The sequence below is a fragment of the Aedes aegypti genome, chromosome 2, assembly GCF_002204515.2.
Source record: "Aedes aegypti strain LVP_AGWG chromosome 2, AaegL5.0 Primary Assembly, whole genome shotgun sequence".
NCBI classification, from domain to species: domain Eukaryota; kingdom Metazoa; phylum Arthropoda; class Insecta; order Diptera; family Culicidae; genus Aedes; species Aedes aegypti.
In genome coordinates this window covers 313,846,068-313,864,718 of record NC_035108.1, presented here as the reverse complement: position 1 = coordinate 313,864,718, position 18,651 = coordinate 313,846,068, and the positions used below count along the sequence as shown (strand labels likewise).

Sequence of the window (18,651 nt, the reverse complement as noted above, 5' to 3'; positions counted from 1 at the left end):
ATATTCAGCAGGGAACCGGGAAGAGGTCGGTGGCTTCGGGGAAGACCACGAATACGCTGGCTGTACGCAGTGGAAGAGGACCTGGCGACTCTAAACGTTCGGGGCAACTGGAGAAGTATCGCCCAAGATGGAGCTCTACAATACGCCCGGCAATGGCGTGACGCTACGCCGTAGCTATCAAGGTATCAAGGTAGGATGGGTATGACTCCTAAGCAAGCGATCGTTAACCGAAAAACGTACATTGTTCGAAATACTGCCAGGGGAATTCTAGGAACGAAAAACATTGTTTTTCATCTGCCTGGCACGAGCCTCGACGATTCGCTTACGCGAAGGGCATTCCCAAAAGTTAGACTTATAGTTGCCCCCGCAATTTGTCCATTCAAACTTGTTGGTACCTTCCTTCACAGGACAGACGTTGTTAGCGTCTTGGCTAAGACGAAGAACCTCCGCAAATCATGCATTTAGCATCCATGCGGCAATGTTTTGTACCATGACGCTACTTTTGTCCCCGATGGCACTGAGTGGGGATCTGGAAGTTTTCTCCAGGTTTCTGGAATTTTTCCCATGTTACACGGACTTCGAACATAAGTCTTGCTTTTTATAAAGCTTTAATATTATTTAAATCACTTTTGTTAGAATTTACTTCATAATATTTTTGAGAAAGTCCTATCTGAAGAATGCCAGATTGGGTTTTTTTCGTCATAATGATTAATTGGACTAGTTTAAGTGACTTATAGTCACTAAATTGATCTGTCAAAACGACTTTGTTCAGTTTTGTCGTCATAATTAAAAATATGTGCTTCTTTCTTCAAGACTTCAATTTTCGTCCGGAAAATTTGTCTAAAGCATCGACCTGATTGCTCATTCAGGAGAAACGCGCTTTCTTCTATTTATGCCACGTTAAATGACAGTTTTAACTCTCACTTTTTTGAAAGGAAGTTGTGAATTCAAAGATTCATCCTTCCTTTTGTTAGTGGTGAATGAAAGAAAGAAGAAGTGACCTTCTAAGAAGTTTTTTTTTCCACTACGATGTCCAATAGACTGATGCAAATTTTGAAGTTTTTGCTCCCCTATGCTTTAACGATGTCAATTATGATGAAAATAATCCTCCCAAAATTTGAAGTGATTCGGAAGAAATTTGACTGTGCACACGCCATTTGAAGTTTATATGGAGATTACTATGGAAAACGCCAATCGTTTGTGTTCAGCCCTCTATCTCTTCGTCATAATAGTTTAAAGAAAAGTGAACACACTCATCTCATGTGAAAACTTCCCAACTACAACTTTGCTGAAGACCACATTTTGATGGGATGTAAGGATAATTTGTTATTATTGATAACAAAGTCTTTATCATACTGAGATGGTCATTTAATTACTTTCAGAGCAACACTGCCTTTTTGCTGTAGAACATAGTAGCCTTGATTACTATGATCTATTCTTCCCGCCAGGAGCACCACTGTTGCCTGCCGAACAGTTGGTGAAGCATTCTACATGCAAACCAACTTTATGATGATGAATAATAATTTATCCTGACGTCCAATCAAAATGTGATCTTCGGCAAAGTTATAGCTAGGAAGTTTTCACATAAGATGAGTGTATTCACTTATCCATAAAATATTATGACAAAGAGATATAGGGCTGAACACAAAAGATTGGCGTTTTCCATAGTAATCTCCATATAAACTTCAAATGGCGTGTGCACAGTCAAATTTCTTCTGAATCACTTCAAACTTTGGGAGGATGCTATTTACCATAATTAAAATCGTTTAAGTATAGGGGAGCTAAAATTTCAAAATTTGCATCACTCTAATGTCCAAGAAGGATTACCACCGCTAGCTTTTGCTAACGAGTCCATCGAAAAATCGAGGGCACGGTTCTTAACAAGGATCGAAAATATATCAATAGGTATAAAAATAGAACTGGGCAGTACTGTTTCATTGCTAGAAGTAGTTTCAAAACTTGTGTCAATATAAAAATATTTTGTGCGTATAGCACGAGCTTACAATGTCAAATATTTTATTTGAAATATAAAATAAATTATCTGCGTCAATATTGGTTGGCTAATCTGGTTATCACAGCGAGATTAAAGGTTACTGACAAATTTACAAAATATATCAAATTTTACATGAAACGCACATACAACGTAAGTAGCTTAAAAGTAAAATTAAACCGCTTCATAAATATTCTCTCCGTTCGATTCACTCAAATGATTATATTCCAATGTGCCTGATGCATAACTGCCTTTTAGTTAGCTTATCATTTGATTAGGCCGCTTCCATTTAAAGTCAGCATTATTCATCGAACTGCGCTTCTGCTCGTTACCCGGCTAATCCCAAATCATAAATTTTCAAAAACTTAGCTTTCTCCTGCCACTGACTGTTTTTCATCCGCTAGGCTCGGAGCAATCATTTTCATCGAATCCATTCCGAATTTTAATTGCAGCGACGATGCAGGCGAGGAAAACTCCAAATGGAACAACTTTGTCGACTCGATCCGGTCGAAGCTGACGGTGAAACAGGTGGTCGACGGGGTTCGAGCCGGGGGTTCGTTATCGTTCGACTATCTGCTGCTTATCGTTACGGCCGAGTGAGTATTATTGCGCGATTTTGGTTTCTGTTCCGTTTTGGGTTCGAAGCGTGGCGGTGGGACCAAACATTCCATCGAAATTTCTCACGGTATGTCCAGAACCGCTATTAATGATAATAATGACTATCAATTCGATAACCACCATTCGTAAGAAAAGTATAAGGGCGGTTCAAAATTAAAAAAAAAAACAATTAAGGAATTCTATCTTTCATATCTTAATTAACATCCTTAACGATTGCATTTAGGCATTTTTACACTTTAAATAACGGACTAATGAAGGAATACATCTTTTGGTTTATTTTCTTGCATTGGAAGAAAGCCGGAGCCTTGTTCCGGAAGCTCTTAACGGATAAGAGCCGAGGCCAAGGAGCATATTTAATTTTGGACCGGAGATAATGCCATAGTATCAAATGTTTCAAGTCATAGTTGCAGAATTGACGGCCATTATTTTCGTTAATATCGGTTTCAGACACACTGCGACACCAAATGAAACCAATCTAATTGATTTTCACTTTCTGTTACCCTCTCTCCCGCCCCGTCGTTCGGGTGGCGATCGCGCTCACTTCAACCCGACGATGATTACGATATGGCGACCGTTGCCATGTGATGGACCCATTGTGTGAACGGGGCTGCAGCTCGCTGGCTGCCCTCGGACTGGTAGAAAACAATGCACCGAACATCGTTGCTGCCATGTTGGTTTCACCTCTGATGGGCCCGGTAATGTCGATTACCTTCGGAACAATAATTGCCGACCGGGAACTGGTGGTAGGTACAATTTCCAGGCGATTTATTTCGATTGACTGTTTCGTTGGCTTTCGGGACGCAGTGGGAATGTTCGATGATCGAATTTAAATTTTTGATTGGAGGTGTTTATGGATGCGGCGATGGGAAAATTTACGATTTGATTTGCTCTGTGGCGATTGGATGGAATGTTTAATGTGCTCTCTAGTGGTTTATTTAACATTACAGAAGATAACAATTGGTGCGGCTAGTGTGCTCTGCTTTCAGGACTCAGATCGTAGTTTTCTCCCTAGGTTTGGAACTGTTGTTTTGTATCAAATCGAAATATCAGTACGCAGAATAAAAAAACATGGTTAATGTAAAAGCAAGTCAGTTGATATTCCAGTCCAAATGATCCACAGAGATACTTTAAAGTGCTATAAGGAATCTACTGAGATATCTTGGAAGAATTCTCTTGGGATTCTATGAGATTTTTTTTTAAGATTTTTTAATTTTGTAATGGCCTCTGGGCCCTCACAAATCTTGACGACAGGGATTGAATCCTAAGAAAATTGAGAGAATCTCTCACGTATCGCTCTCTGTAACTGTCATAACATGCTGCACATTATGAGAGACTGTTTATCGTATACTGCTACAACTTTGATCAGATTGGGGGGATAGTAGTGCATGATTAAACCCCTCTAAACATGCTCTAAGCCTGGGGGACAATATAGCTATTGGAAGTTCGTGGATAGTTTATCGTGCCAGTAAAGAAAAATACTTATCCCCAACGGTAAACAAGCGAGAAAAATGGATTTTATCATCGCTCTCTCTTTGGGGCTCTCGCTCGCTGCTTCCATTTATCAGACTTTTTACACCTTGCGATACAATGACGATCATGGACCGCAACAAATGGGATGTTTTTTGCTTGCTTTGATCGTGCTTCATACTCAAATGAGAGCGAATTCTGCAATGCCTGCTTGACGAACATATTTATAGTTAATCTTTTACGAATAATTAGAACCATTGTAATAGTACATACTTTTTGGAATCGCATCGTATACCCAACTAACAATTCAGAGCCACAAACAAGCATGCATGTTTAATCATTGTTCAATAATGGTAATGACAGCTGAATAAAAATATTGCTCTATACAGAGCTGAGAAGGTGCTTTTTTAACACAAACTTAGGTCAATGTTCAACGTTATGCATAAGAATGAACAAAAGTTAAATCGCCACTTATTAAACGTTTCCAAAGATTCTCATTCGACTAGGCAAGATTGTTTTACTAATGAGCTGAACAAGGCATGTTTCCCCCAATTAAAAAGCCAATATTCCACTAAACAAATGTATATGTATAAAAGGATATTCAGAAGACGAATTAACGTTTTACTTGCGTCGCACTTCAGCTATTACCACATGTTTGACATAAGCATGAATAAGAGCTGAATAAGTATCTTATAAAATCCTAATTCAGCTTCAGTATATTATAAGAACAGTTGATCCAATAGAGGCCAAAATGACGATTAACAAACACATTGTTCAGCAATAAATAAGCCTTGTAAAAGCGATCACACTATAACTAAATTTCATAAAATGGACAAAATATCCGAAATTCGTGTTGAGTTCGGAAAGCATTTCAAAGCTTATAACTTATGCTTTCTCATAACTTTTTAAATAATCGTTCAGAAAATAAACATGGTCAGCCTCCAGAAATGTAGAATTATTTTGAAAAACAAAAACAAACATTTGAGCTAAGTATTCCTAGTAGGAGCGAAGTACTAACAAACAAAGCGTGATATTGACTTGATTGACATAAAAGATCTAAATACAACATCCAAATTTTGTTTGTTTTTTGTATGAAGTTTATTTCAGATGTCGTTTCCAGATCCTTTATATATTATATCTATCTGGTTAATATCACTTTTAGCTATCCATATTATTATTTGCTATTGCTTAGCTCTTTTCGCTTGCTCGGGATGTTGTTCCGTACAAGAAAAGTGGAAATTTCTTTGACAGAATTGATTAAATAAATTTCTATAGCGAGCTACATTTGAAATGACATTTCTTCACAACTGAATAGTGCAATCTAAGAAAAATGATTTACTTGGCCATTTCTGGAAAAAAATCCCACGCGTCAAGATATTCGAACATATTTCTATTTAGGCCCATAGTCCTCAGAATACTTCAAATAATTTAAATATATTCATACAGAGGACTATTTCTTTAATGCATAATAGGTTTATGAAAAAGTCAAATCAATAATATAATTAATTAATACAAATATGATTTATAAAATAAATGAATTTCAATTTAAGTTTATGAATCATTCAAATTGAAGTTTTGAACAAATTTAAACTTATTGTGAAATTAGATTAATGTGCTCTTGAAAATTTGAGGTTTGGCTTCGATGCATATTCACCTTAATCATCTCATACTGATTTCACTTTGTGTATATAAACGTTATTTTTGACCATCATTGACATAAATTTTCTCACTGTGCACTATAAATAGCCGACTGAACTCAGCTTGGATCAGAACTAAACAGCAGCTGAATAATATGCTTGTTCAGTTGTTGATTAGCGTACCATGTGTTGATTAGACGATGTCGAATAGAAGCTCAAACATGATCAATATTCAGCTCATTCATTTATTTAGTTAACATCTACACAGATAACACTGAATCAACAATTTCACGCCACAATACTCGGTTCGTGGCCGCATCTCTCCATCCTCGGTTCTGCCCCACGCTCGCCAAATCGATACGCACTTGATCCGCCCACCTAGCTCGCTGCGCTCCACGCCTTCTTGTACCAACCGGATCCGAAGCGAACACCATCTTTGCAGGGTTGCTGTCCGGCATTCTTGCAACATGCCCTGCCCATCGTATCCTTCCAGCTTTGGCCACCTTCTGGATACTGGGTTCGCCGTAGAGTTGGGCGAGCTCGTGGTTCATCCTTCGCCGCCACACACCGTTCTCCTGCACACCGCCGAAGATCGTCCTAAGCACCCGACGTTCGAAGACCCCAAGTGCTTGCAGGTCCTCCTCGAGCATCGTCCACGTTTCATGCCCGTAGAGGACTACCGGCCTTATGAGCGTTTTGTACATGGTACATTTGGTGCGGGCGTGAATCTTTTTTGACAGCAGCTTCTTCTGGAGGCCATAGTAGGCCCGACTTCCACTGATGATGCGCCTCCGTATTTCACGGCTAACGTTATTGTCAGCCGTCAGCAAGGATCCAAGGTAGACGAACTCGTCGACCACCTCGAACGTATCCCCGTCTATCGTAACACTGCTACCTAGGCGAGCCCTGTCGCGCTCGGCCCCACCAGCTAGCATGTACTTTGTCTTGGCCGCATTCACCACCAGTCCAACTTTTGCTGCCTCGCGTTTCAGGCGGGTGTACAGGTCTGCCACCTTTTCAAATGTTCGGCCGACGATGTCCATATCATCCGCGAAGCAAACAAATTGACTGGATCTCGTAAAAATCGTACCCCGGCTGTTAAGCCCGGCTCTCCGCATAACACCTTCTAGCGCAATATTGAACAACAGGCACGAAAGTCCATCACCTTGTCGTAGTCCCCGGTGGGATCCAAACGAACTGGAGTGTTCGCCTGAAACCTTCACACAATTTGCACACCTTCCATCGTCGCTCTTATCAGTCTCGTGAGCTTCCCGGGAAAGCTGTTCTCGTCCATGATTTTCCATAGCTCTACGCGGTCGATACTGTCGTATGCCGCCTTGAAATCGATGAAAAGGTGATGCGTTGGGACCTGGTATTCACGACATTTTTGGAGGATTTGCCGTACAGTAAAGATCTGGTCCGTTGTCGATCGGCCGTCAACGAAGCCGGCTTGATAACTTCCCACGAACTCGTTTACTACGGGTGACAAACGACGGAAGATGATCTGGGATAATACTTTGTAGGCCGCATTTAGAATGGTGATCGCTCGAAAGTTCTCACAGTCTAACTTGTCGCCTTTCTTGTAGATGGGGCAGATTACCCCTTCCTTCCACTCCTCCGGTAGCTGTTCTGTTTCCCAGATTGTGCCTATCAGCCGGTGCAGACAAATGGCCAGCCTTTCCGGACCCATCTTTATGAGTTCAGCTCCGATACCATCCTTACCAGCAGCTTTATTGTTCTTGAGCTGGTGAATGGCATCCTTAACCTCCCTCAAAGTGGGGGCTGGTTGGTTTCCATCTTCCGCAGTACTGATGAAGGCATTTCCTCCGTTGTCCCGTCCTTCATTGCCTGTGATCTCAGCACCATTCAGGTGCTCGTCGAAGTGCTGCTTCCACCTTTCGATCACCTCACGCTCGTCCGTCAGAATGCTCCCATCCTTATCCCTGCACATCTCGGCTCGCGGCACGAAGCCGTTGCGGGATGCGTTGAGCTTCTGATAGAACCTACGCGTTTCCTGAGACCGGCACAGCTGTTCCATCTCCTCGCACTCCGTCTCCTCCAGGCGGCGTTTTTTCTCCCGAAAGAGGCGGGTCTGCTGTTGCCGTTTCCGTTTATAGCGTTCCACGTTCTGCCGGGTCCCTTGCTGCAGCATGACCGCCCGCGCTGCATTCTTCTCCTCCAAAACCTCCTGGCACTCCTCGTCGAACCAATCGTTCCGTCGACTCCGTCCCACGTACCCGACGTTGCTCTCAGCTGCATCGTTGATGGCTGCTTTTACTGTTCTCCAGCAGTCCTCAAGAGGGGCTTCGTCCAGCTCACCCTCTTCCGGTAATGCAGCCTCGAGTTGCTGCGCGTATGCCGCTGCGACATCTGGTTGCTTGAGCCGCTCTAGGTCATACCGGGGCGGCCGTCGGTACCGTACGTTGTTAACGACGGAGAGTTTTGGGCGCAGTTTGACCATCACCAGATAGTGGTCAGAGTCGATGTTAGCGCCACGATAGGTCCTGACGTCGATAATGTCGGAGAAGTGCCGACCATCAATCAGAACGTGGTCGATTTGAGATTCTGTCTGCTGTGGTGATCTCCAGGTGTATCGGTACGGAAGGCTGTGCTGGAAGTAGGTGCTGCGAATGGCCATATTCTTGGAGGCGGCAAAATCAATTAGTCGTAGGCCGTTTTCGTTCGTCAGCCGGTGGGCGCTGAACTTTCCAATCGTCGGTCTGAATTCCTCCTCCTGGCCAACCTGAGCGTTTAGATCTCCTATGATGATTTTGACGTCGTGGCTTGGGCAACTGTCGTACTCGCGTTCAAGCTGCGCGTAAAAAGCGTCTTTATCATCATCAGTGCTTCCGGAGTGAGGGCTGTGCACGTTTATTATGCTGAAGTTGAAGAACCGGCCTTTGATCCTCAACTTGCACATTCTCTCATTGATCGGCCACCACCCGATCACGCGCCTCTGCATATCACCCATCACTATAAAAGCTGTTCCCAGCTCATGTGTATTGCCGCAGCTCTGGTAGATGGTATGGTTACCTCTAAACGTTCGCACCATTGATCCCTTCCAACACACTTCCTGCAACGCTACGATGCCGAATCCACGGTCCTTCAGCACGTCGGCGAGTATGCGTGTGCTCCCGATGAAGTTGAGAGATTTACAGTCCCTTTACGTCGCTGTGGTCTTCGCCGATTGTCCCGGTTCGTATTCTCTCGTTGATTATTCGTTGCTTGATTTTTTTACGGCTGGCTTGCAGGGCCTGACACCAACCCCCTAGATTTCCGGAGGACCATAGTGCGCAGTTTAGCTTAGAGTCCTTCTCTGGCACTCGGACGATGATCAGCCGCCCCTGACATGGGGAACAGACGCTATTGTGAGCAGTGCTAGAAAAGTTCGCATCACGAAGCAGCTCACGAGTGTATACCAACACATAACAAACATCACAGACTCGCGAACTGGCTAGGTGTGAGTAAATCCGCACCCGCCTGCTCGGGAGAACATGTCTAAAGAAGTAGCAACAAGCTCGGGAACGTTTACTCGCGAGTTACCGAACAAGATGTGATTTATTATGGTTCTGACAGACAAATAAATTGCATAACCATCAAGTAGACAATAAACTACTTGTTTGTAGTCAAAAACCTTTGGAAACCATAAATCTTGGAGGGGAAGCAGCTTTTTTTTTTCTCAAAAACACAATTTGACTCTGAACAGCTCCGAACACGTTCGCGAATCACTTCACGGGAAAAAATTCTGTGGTAAAAATAACTATTTTAGCTGACTACGCCCATTCTTAAAACTACCATGGAAATTCAGACCAATTTACTATGTTTATGGTACACCCCACTGCATTACTGGTATATTTGACAGAAATAATTTACAACAATCTGATTCCAACTACAGACATGGTAAAATCAAGCGCATTTCTGGTCTGCTGAAAATTGCCGGTGCGAGTGCTTAAGTTAACCCCCTAAAATGGTAGTTTTTACCGCACAATTTTTTTGCGTGTTATAGCTTCGGTTACTCGGGAGCACGACGGATGCGAGTAAACCAGCGCTCTGACGCTCGGGAGCGTTTGGTTTTGTTTTTGTTCCAGTTCAGCAGAAATGTTCGCTACTTTCCATCACTGATTGTGAGCCGCTCCTAACATGGAGTACAGACGCTCAAGGTTTGCAGAAGCAAAAGCAAAAGCAAAAGCAAACCCCCCCTTCCCTGTCAGCATACGACCAAAGTTCCCACCGGGGGTTGGTTACCCGATCTTCCCTAAGGTTACTCGTACCCCGGCCAGTACCGCGAGGAGGTAGGGATAGGAGTTGCTGGGCAAGAGGCTAAGGACCGCACAAAGGGGTCTATTTTATTCCTTCAGGTACGTGAGGTACCAATGGTACGCCATGCCCAGCCATTTACCAACCCAATATTCAGCTATGAGAGGTTTATATTTTGCGCTGGACGATTTATTCATCAATTCTAGGATGGCGCAGATGGCAAGGCATACCGCTGACGATTGGAAGGTCTCGAATTCGAATCCAGTATCTAGGCGATTTTTAAATATGGTTGTTATATCATGATAATTGTGTACACTTCGTTTGAAGTGCCTAGAAAAATATGTATTTGTTTTTAATTATTTTTGAACCAGTCGTATAAAAACTGAACTAAATGCTTGTAAAACGTTTTAAAAGCTGAAAAATAAAGTTGGAATTCGACGACATGCTTTAAAGTTTCTCCAAATTTGTGTGAACAACGCCTGAACAAAGGTTGGCCATGAAAATAATTAAAATGTTGTTAAGCATGATGCTGAATAAAACTGCCATAATGGTGTTTGATAAATGAGTGAATGTTAGTTGGGTAATTTAATAGATTCGAAGTGTTTCCATAAATCTGGAATAATGGTCGAAATTTATACAAATCAACTCAAATAAAATTACTAAATCAAAATATTACAACATTCTGGTGCAGATTTTATTAAATTCACGAGAAACAACAATATTAGGAAAGATTTAAAAATGATTTGGATACAGAAGTAGAGGCCATCCTTTTGCATCAATTATTAACGATTTTATAATGTGACTTTTCCAACTTTAACCAAAGCATTCTGAATGTTGAAGACTATGTTCGAATACAATTTATGTATCTGCAGATCAAGTAACAGGATTGTTATTTAAACATTTATTTAAATGACTCTATCGATCACACTGCATGGCTCGTAGTGATAAAGTGCCTTAAATATAGGAACTAAAGAGCCCTTTAGTTTAAAACAAAAGAAAATGAAAAGAGACCCATAAGGAAAAAGGAGACTGAAAACCATTTTGATTGAAATAGAGACTTTAAAAAGACAATTTACACCGTCTTCAGCACATAGGCTGCACAGACTGAACAATCACTAACACTAGGCAACGGACGACACGAAACACCCAGCAGCCCAGTGATGAATTTTTCGTTCGACGAAAAGTTTTCACCGACTGGAGCGGGAATCGAACCCACACTTTGTGGCACAATACGCCCAGACGACTGACGTCACTAACCGCAAAGCCACGAAGCCCTTTCATAAAAAATATAATACTTCTTAGAGAATTGCATTGAAATAGACTTCAAATCTCTAGAAAAATGTCCTGCTTCCAACCCTACGCCAATTTCTTTAACTCAAAACTGTTAAATTAATCTGTACGTTCAACAAATTGAATATTGAAACAAGAATACAATGATTATAATTTGAATCAAGGTATCAATAGAAGGGAATCATCAAATGCATTATGTTGCTGAAAAACAATAAGCCCCAAAAAATTGCTGAACTTAACCTGTAAACATATAAAACATATACATATATATACAATATTTGAAAAAAAAAAAGTTAGTTGCAATAATTTAAACTAAAAATTGGTTTACCTGCATAAGAGATTCAAAGCATTTTTCAAACGTTATAAGGTAGTTTGGCTTCTGATAATAAAAACCTTAGAAAGAACCTTAAAAAATTTCTAGTCTATTCTCAAGTATCACGTTTTGATCGATGGACGGCACTTCTCCGATATAACTGACGTCAGAACCTATCGTGGCGCTAACATTGACTCTGATCACTTTCTAGTGATGGTGATACTGCACCAAAAACTATCCGTCATCAATAATGTACGATATCGACGCCCACCTCGGTATAACCTAGCGCGACTGGCCCAACCGAACGTCGCCGCCGCGTCTCGAGGTAGCGTTGCCGGAAGAGGGCGAGCTTGACGAAGCCCCTCTTGAGGACTGCTGGAGCAACATAAATGCAGCCATCAACAACGCAGCCGAGAGCATCGTCCGGGTACGTGGAAAGGAGGACATGTAACGATTGGTTCGACGAAGAATGCAGGCAGGTTTTGGAGGAGAAGGATGCAGCGCGGGCTACAATGCTGCAGCAAGGAACGCGACAGAACGTGGAGCGATATAAAAGAAAACGAAAGCAGCAAACCCGCCTATTCCGGGACAAAAAGCGCCGCCTGGAAGAAGCGGAATGTGAAGAAATGGAACAGCTACATCATTCATAAGAAACGCGAAAGTTCTACGAGCAGCTTAACGCATCCTGAAAAGGCTTCGAGCCGCGAGCCGAAATGTGTAGGGATAAGGACGGAAGCATCTTGACTGACGGAGATTGGGCTGCAAAACGGTGAGTCGACAACTAGGAAGGAGTTTTTAACACAGCTCTGGTCCTCACAAGTTCCTACTTCACGCTTCTCCGGGTCAAACGATGACAAAGACCGCCAGCTAAGGGTGGCGTACTTAGCTGGTAGTGCAGCCTGGGCACTGTTTGAGGTAGTGCAGCCTGGGCTAAATTGAGGAGGTACGTCTCGAGCGTCTGTTCACCAGGAGGTGCGGCTCAAATAGCGTCTGTTCTGGTATCCAGCGGTTGAGCAAGAAATGCTGAATCGCGCACATCTAAATCCAAGGTGGTAGCCCCATCATCGCGATGGCCCTAGTGTTAGTTGGGACGTTAAACAGTGCTGGCACGATGGCGCTTCGGCGAGACAGGAGTGTTGGCGTAGGCCCAATAAACCACCCGTAAAAAACCTTATTGCATAGCCATTAACATAGGAGATAATACGACCTGGAACAATCGGCAAAGACCCACGCGACGAAATAATGATTACTATTCAGGATACTTCCAGTGTCGTTACATGGGAACGGCAAAACTATCGACACGTACACGTACACGGACGACGGTTCCTACAGGACGCTGGTGAAGTCGAAGGTGGCAGAAGAGCTTGGAGTGGTTGGTGACGTCCATCCACTCTGCCTTCAGTGAACGAGTGGTATTTAAAGTATCGCAAACGGCAAACGACATGACTTGAATGAAGTTCACACCGTCAAGAGCCTGAATCATCCAGTTTAATCGTTGGATTTCGGTGAGCTCTGCAAACAGTTTCCGCATCTTCAAGGCCTTCCGGTGCAAAGCTACACCAATGCTGTCCCCACGATCCTCATCGGGTTGGACAACTCGTTCATGATGGCAACCCGGAAAAGCAGAGAAGAACCCAAGGGAAGCCCAATCGCTGCCAAAACTAGAACTGGATAGACGATCTATGGAAGTTCCGCAGCGGAAACTGGGCAGCCAAGCAATCATCAACTATTCCACATTTCGGTTCGGTCTCCTGATCAAGAGCTGCACGACTTCGTGAAGGAATTTTTCGAGCTAGAGAGTGTGGGGCCTGGATCTTCTGCGGTGGAAAGTGATGAAGACCGCCGTGCAAAGCAGATCCTCGAAAGTACCACTGTGCGTACAGAGTCTGGCAGGTTTCAGACAGGCTTACTGTGGAAATACGACAACGTGGAGTTCCCGGACAGTAGACCCATGGCGGAAAAGCGATTCCGCTGCCTTGAACGTCGTCTAGCTTCAAAGCCCGAACTGTACGACAACGTAAAGAACCAGATCATTCAGTACCAGCTCAAAGGATACTCACATAAAGCAAGTCCTGATGAGCTAGCCAGTTTCAACCCAAAGCGAACTTGGTTTCTCCCGTTGAACGTCGTCACGAACCCCAGGAAGCCGAACAAAGTACGGTTGGTGTGGGATGCGGCTGCCAGTCCAGATCTTCTCGCTCCCCTGCCAGCAGTATTAAGTTCGTTTAGGCAGTTCGAGGTGGCCATCAGTGCAGATATATGCGAGATGTTACACCAGATTAAGATTAGACCAGATGACCGGTCGGCACAGTTGTTCCTTTGGAGGGATGATCCGTCCAAAACTTTCGACGTCTTCGTGATGGACGTATCCACGTTTGGCTCCACCTGTTCACCATCTACGGCCCAATATGTGAAAAATCGGAATGCCGAGGAGTTTGCCGAACAGTTCCCACGAGCAGCAGAAGCAGTGTCCACACGGAGGATGAAGCAGTGGAACTGGCCGAGCAAGTGAAGTTCGTGCACTCGAAGGCTGGATTCACCATTCGCAATTGGCTTTCGAATTCATTCAATGTTCTCACACGGGTCGGGAAACAGCAAACAGAATCGCCGAAGAAACTTCTTGTCGATAGGTCGGCCGCATACGAACGTGCCCTGGGCATGATCTGGAAGCCAGAACATGATGTGTTTGTCTTCCAAACTGTATTTCGGGAAGAACTTCAAGTGCTTGTACAGGATGACTCGATTCAGACGAAGAGGGAAGTTTTGCATGTCGTAATGAGCGTCTTCGACCCCATCGGACTAGTAACTGTTTTTGTCGTCCACGGAAAGGTGCTCGTTCAGCACATCTGTCGCTCTGGGCTTGGATGGGACAAGCGTATACCAGCCACACTGCTCGAGCAATGGAAGTTGTTGCAGCAGCTGGATCATGTCGAAATCCCGCGATGCTACTTTCCTGGGCACTCTCCTGAAGACTACCGTGCCGTAGAGCTGCACATTTTCGTGGACGCATCCGAAGAAGCATTTGCTGCTGTAGCGTACTTCCGCATCGTCAAAGGATCCCGAGTACGATGTTCCCTGGTGTCGGCAAAGACAAAGGTGGCGCCATTAAAGCTGCTGTCCATACCAAGGCTGGAGCTATCGGCAGCTGTTCTCGGCGCAAGATTATCGAAAACCGTTGCCGAGAATCACACGATTCCAAGAAGAGTTTGTAAGATTATCTTAGTGAGAACGTTTGGTCCAAGCTGTTGCGTATGTACACAGGTTCATCGACAATCTGTGATGCAAGGTCAAGAAGTAATCATCAGGAAAACGGGAATGGCTGAGTTGGGATGAGTTGGTCAAGGCGGAAGCAATCATCGTCAAGCTGATCAAGCAAGATGCTTTCGGCGACGAACTTGTCATCCTCAAGGTTAACCAAGACCTTTCAGTTGAAGAACAAAAGAGGATCGAGAAGACCAGCAAAATAATCAAGCTTTTTCCCTTCCTGGACGAGCAAGGTGTTATCTGGATGGATGAAAGGATTGCAAGCGCGCAGCAGGTCTCGTTCGACTTCAAGTTTCCCGTCTTTCTTCCCAAAGGACACGAAGGGACGAGACTTCTCGTTGATTGGTACCATCGGCTGTACAAGCATTGCAATGCTGAAACGGCAGTCAACGAGATGCGTCAAAGGTTGCACGTTTCGGAGATGGAATCGCCTTGAAGCAAGCCGGAAAGCTTTGTCAGTGGTGAAGGTCTATAAGGCAGTTCTGGCGAACCCGAGAATGGCCCCACTGCCTGAAGCAAGGACTGCATCACATGTTCGGCCGTTCACCTACGTTGGCTTGGACTACTTCGGGACGATGCTGGTTAAGCAAGGACGCAACGAAGTGAAGCGTTGGGTCGCACTGTTCACATGCTTGACCAAACGCTCATTGCATCTCGAGGTGGTGCACAACCTGACCACGGGGTCCTGCTAGATGGCGGTTAGGCGGTTCATTGCACGGAGGGGGGCCCCAAAAGAATTATCAGCAATCGGGGCACCAACTTTGTGAGGGCTAGCCGGGACTTGAAAGAGGAGATACAGCAGATCACTACCAATCTCGCAAGTACGTTCACCAACACCGATACCCAGTGGCGCTTGAATCCACCCTACACGCCCCATATGGGCGGGTCTTGGGAACGCATGGTCCGGTCGGTGAAAAGCGCACTGGCCTCGTTGTCTACCGGAGGCAAGCCGGACGATGAAACTCTTCGCACACTCCTGATCGAAGCAGAATCCATCGTGAATTCGAGGCCACTAACGTACCTGCCAATTGATTCGGAGGAGCAGGAAGCACTCACCCCGAACTGCTTCTTGATGCTGAACACCAGCGGAGTCAACCAGCCGGGTAGAGAGCCGATCGAAGAGCGAGCAATAGCTCGCTGTAAAGTTCTACTGGATAAGTTCTGGGCACGCTGGACCAAGGAGTATCTCCCAACGATCACCAAGCGCACGAAGTGGTTTAAGGATTGCAAGCTCATAAAAGTTGGAGCTTTGGTGTGGTGTTGTGGTTGTTGTGATGGAGAACCGTATCCGGGACGAATGGCTGAAAGGACGAGTTATTCGTGTATTTCCGGGACGTGACGGTCGCGTACGGAATGTGGAAATCTTGACAGCCAGTGCAGGAGTGCTGGTTCGATCGGTTGCGCAGCTCGCTGTTCTAGAAGATTGTGGTACAGCTAAAGTAGACTTCAAGCAAAACGGGTCGGGGGATGTTCCGAACGACGAGAAATCAGCACCCCGTTGCGACAGGGTCACCCGATCTACACGCAGGAGAAATCCGAGTGTATGATACATGTATGCGCACCAATCTATCATGCATAATAAATAGAATTAAATTTGCTCTTACCTAGTATATGCAAACAGATTAAATTGAAATTGGCTTACGACTAGAACACAAAACGTTTAAATCGTTAAAAATATCTTAAAGCTATTTAAAACTGAACTTCAAACTAGTTTAAAACTGTTAGACAGTGGAAAAGCTCGCTATTAAGGACTACAAATGTAATTGAATTTATTATATCATGCAGAATTTGAAATTAATTAGTTCTAAATAAATTGCAGCTAAAAAGCTGATTCATGTACCCAGTACAAACGAGTCATGCTATTAAGACTATCCGAAGCATCTTTCCTTTGCTGTCTCAACAGTGCACAGTGGTCCAGGAATCAGTTTTACGCGGAAAGATGCATTTTGAGCTTTAGAATGAAACATTAGACAAAAACGGTCTTTTACAAAGTTGTTTGTATTAGTTAAGCCCTTTGTTTGGTGTTATTGAAAATTAGGGTGGAGCACATTTTTATAGAAATTGTGTAACTAACTTTCTTATTTGTTCAAATTATATTATACATGCTTCAGCAATGTTGTAGACCATTCAATTTCAAGCAACTTTGTCAAAAAAAATTTTTTGTATCTCTTAAATTGACCGATTTAGAGCTTTTTTCCTGCAGTGACATAGGGTGGTCCGAACAAAACTGGTTTTCTGGCTCTAGAGTTTTCAATTCAAATTTCTCATCAAAGTAGTCTATGAGACACTTTTAGAACTTTAAAAAATGCGTAATTTGGTGAGTGAAGAAACTCGCTATCTCCTTTCGTTTAGGAGTAATTGTTGTTTTTCTCTCAAAAACATGCCTACTTTGATTGTGAATATCTCTGATTGGGGCAAACATAAAAAATATCTTTTGACGGCATTCAAAAACCAATATAAAATTGTATATTATATCAAAAAAATACAGATGTGTTATTTTTGTAACTCTAATAAAACGTCTTGAAAGTCAAATATTTTTTATCACAAAAACTTTAATAACTTTTGAACTAAAATAGATATCATCAATATTTTTGCATGAAAATTTGCGTTTTGTTAAGTTCTAAAAGTCGTACATAGACGACTTTGACGAGAAAATAATATTAAAAAAACTAGAGTTGAAAAACTTATTTTTGTTGGACCACCCTGCGATGATTAGGAAAAAATGCTCTAGATTGGTCAAATGCTGAGCTACAGAAAAACTTTTTTTGGCAAAGTTGATCAAAATTTCAAGTTCTACCGCTTTGCCTAAGAGCATATACCAGTATTTTTGCAAATAAAAAAGTTGATTACATGATATGTGTAATATTGTGGACCATCCTAGTTTCAAATGACACAGTATGAAAGCTTACATTTTTAGAAACAATTTAGTAGAAGATCATTTTTGTCTTAAATTCCATTTTCATGCTCAAAATGCAAAATAATAAAGAAATACATACTATGAATATCTTCAAAATAGTTTTAGAGCCCTATCTTTCTTATTTCAGATTTCTCGGCAAAGCGGTCTATGAACGACTTTAAGAACTTAACAAAACGCAAATTTTCATACAAAAATATTGATGATATCTATTTTAGTTCAAAAGTTATTAAAGTTTTTCTGCTTAAAATCCTTTGTTTTCAAGGCATTTTATTAAAGTTACAAAAATAACACATCTGTAATTTTTTGATATAATATACAATTTTATTTTGTCTTTTAAATGCCGTCAAAAGATATTTTTTATATTTGCCCCAATCAGAGATATTCACAATCAAAGTAGGCATGTTTTTGAGAGAAAAACAACAATAACTCCTAAACGAAAGGAGATAGCGAGTTTCTTTACTCACCAAATTACGCATTTTTTAAAGCTCTAAAAGTGTCTCATAGACTACTTTGATGAGAAATTTGAATTGAAAACTCTAGAGCCAGAAAACCAGTTTTGTTCGGACCACCCTATGTCACTGCAGGAAAAAAGCTCTAAATCGGTCAATTTAAGAGATACAAAAAAATTTTTTTGACAAAGTTGCTTGAAATTGAATGGTCTACAACTTTGCTGAAGCATGTATAGAGTAAAGTGGGGCAAAAGTTCGAGTGGGGTAAGAGTTTCTTTTTAAGATTTCCAGTTCAATTCAAAACAAATCTTATAAATGTCATGGTGGGTCGAATGCTATTCAAGTAAGAGACTTTCAATCCAAATATCATAAAAATCGATTGAGATTTGGAAAAGTTATGGGTATTTGTTGTTTTTCGACGTGAATATTGTAATTTTTGGTCAAACTTT

The 18,651-nt window shown here is 42.6% G+C and overlaps 2 protein-coding genes across 8 annotated transcripts in view; one reads left to right on the top strand and one right to left on the bottom strand.

The window, feature by feature from the left end:
• LOC5563749 overlaps positions 1–18,651 on the bottom strand; it is a 636,451-nt gene that overhangs the window by 372,981 nt on the left and 244,819 nt on the right. The window lies entirely within an intron of this gene.
• The window catches only part of LOC5570300, a 124,758-nt gene that overhangs the window by 46,235 nt on the left and 59,872 nt on the right, over positions 1–18,651 (top strand). For all 7 annotated transcript variants that reach the window (XM_021845720.1, XM_021845719.1, XM_021845718.1 and 4 more), the window contains 2 exons: positions 2,443–2,586; positions 3,222–3,351. In XM_021845720.1, the coding sequence (XP_021701412.1) occupies positions 2,443–2,586; positions 3,222–3,351 (274 nt within the window). The remainder of the gene's footprint in view (positions 1–2,442; positions 2,587–3,221; positions 3,352–18,651) is intronic.